The following is a 1,262-nucleotide window of genomic DNA, read 5'->3' on the forward strand; positions in this document are numbered from 1 at the left end:
ATTTAGTCTGGAATGTATTATACAGTTTCGATGGATAGGCGAATAAAACATTCTCATTCGCGAACACAAAATTACGAAACACATTTCGCATTCCATTTAGGAATAATTGTAAGCACGGCGTCGGGTTTCTGATAAAAGTGTGCTTAGCACGAGGACCGTAATATTATAATTGAAGGAAACTACACATTAGAAACAATAATACTACATAGATTTATACATACAATACATAGAATTTACAATGGTCGTGAAATATATTGAAAATTTCTAATAGATTATACTGTTGGCAATATTGAAAAGGTTTTTGAGATTTATTATATGAAATATTCAACGAAAGATACAAATATAAAGGATATAATTATTATAACAAATTTATTACTGCTTTAATATGTTATTTACAATTACATAAAAATATAATTTTAAAAAATTTGGAGAAAAGAAAGGAAAGTACAACAAAATTCATTAAAAAAAAGAAAGAAAAGAGTTTATAGTTATTTAATATTTAAAAGTTTTACAAATTTTTATTTGATAAACTTTTGCGTCGAATAACTATTTTAAAAGAGAAAAATTTTTTCTCTACAAAAATATGAAATCATAAAGTCTTATCAGAATTTTAAAGTTGCGCGTCGTTGCACAGTCTGTATATCGAAACAGAACAAACATAACAAACTACCAGATCTAAAGGCTGAAGAACATGATTTATACTGTGAGCGTTGCGGGATTTACACAGTATGGTGTTACAGAGGCAGCTATAATGACGTAATAAAATAGTTGATATTTTTCGGTTTTGATATTTTTCAGAAATGGCTCGACATTCATCGACGTCAACGTCGCCGCCATCAGTCGTCAAGTCATATAGCTCAAAAGACGATGGCGACGATGAAGGCGACGGCGGTAGCCGAAAAGGAGAACAAAGGTTAGATTTATTTATATATATAAAATATAATATTAATATGTAGATATAATTAATATATTTATTTAATGTTTTTTTCGAATAGCCCCATAAATAGGATACAAAGTGGCTTCATAGTGCTTTGTATCCTATTAATGATGATGATAGGATTATTTTCGTACGTACTATGGATGATGGTAATTAATTAAAGGTAAAAAGAATAATATTATAGGTGTTTTTGAAAGCAGATAGGTAATTAGATAAACTGATATAAATTATAGGTATAGGTACAGATAGGGGATATATGGACGGACATGGAATGAAAAGGATGAAGAAATGTTTGTGATTGTATGAGTGTCAGAAAACATGAGAA

At 29.0% G+C, this 1,262-nt stretch overlaps 1 protein-coding gene across 1 annotated transcript in view; it reads left to right on the top strand.

The window, feature by feature from the left end:
• The first annotated feature begins 800 nt into the window (after positions 1-800).
• LOC108781879 (cGMP-gated cation channel alpha-1) overlaps positions 801-1,262 on the top strand; it is a 26,352-nt gene continuing 25,890 nt past the window's right edge. Inside the window, exon 1 of the mRNA XM_018549994.1 lies at positions 801-913. Within this exon, the coding sequence (XP_018405496.1) occupies positions 801-913 (113 nt within the window). The remainder of the gene's footprint in view (positions 914-1,262) is intronic.

Source organism: Cyphomyrmex costatus, unplaced genomic scaffold (genome assembly GCF_001594065.2).
Source record: "Cyphomyrmex costatus isolate MS0001 unplaced genomic scaffold, Ccosl1.0 scaffold92, whole genome shotgun sequence".
Classification (NCBI taxonomy): Eukaryota; Metazoa; Arthropoda; class Insecta; order Hymenoptera; family Formicidae; genus Cyphomyrmex; species Cyphomyrmex costatus.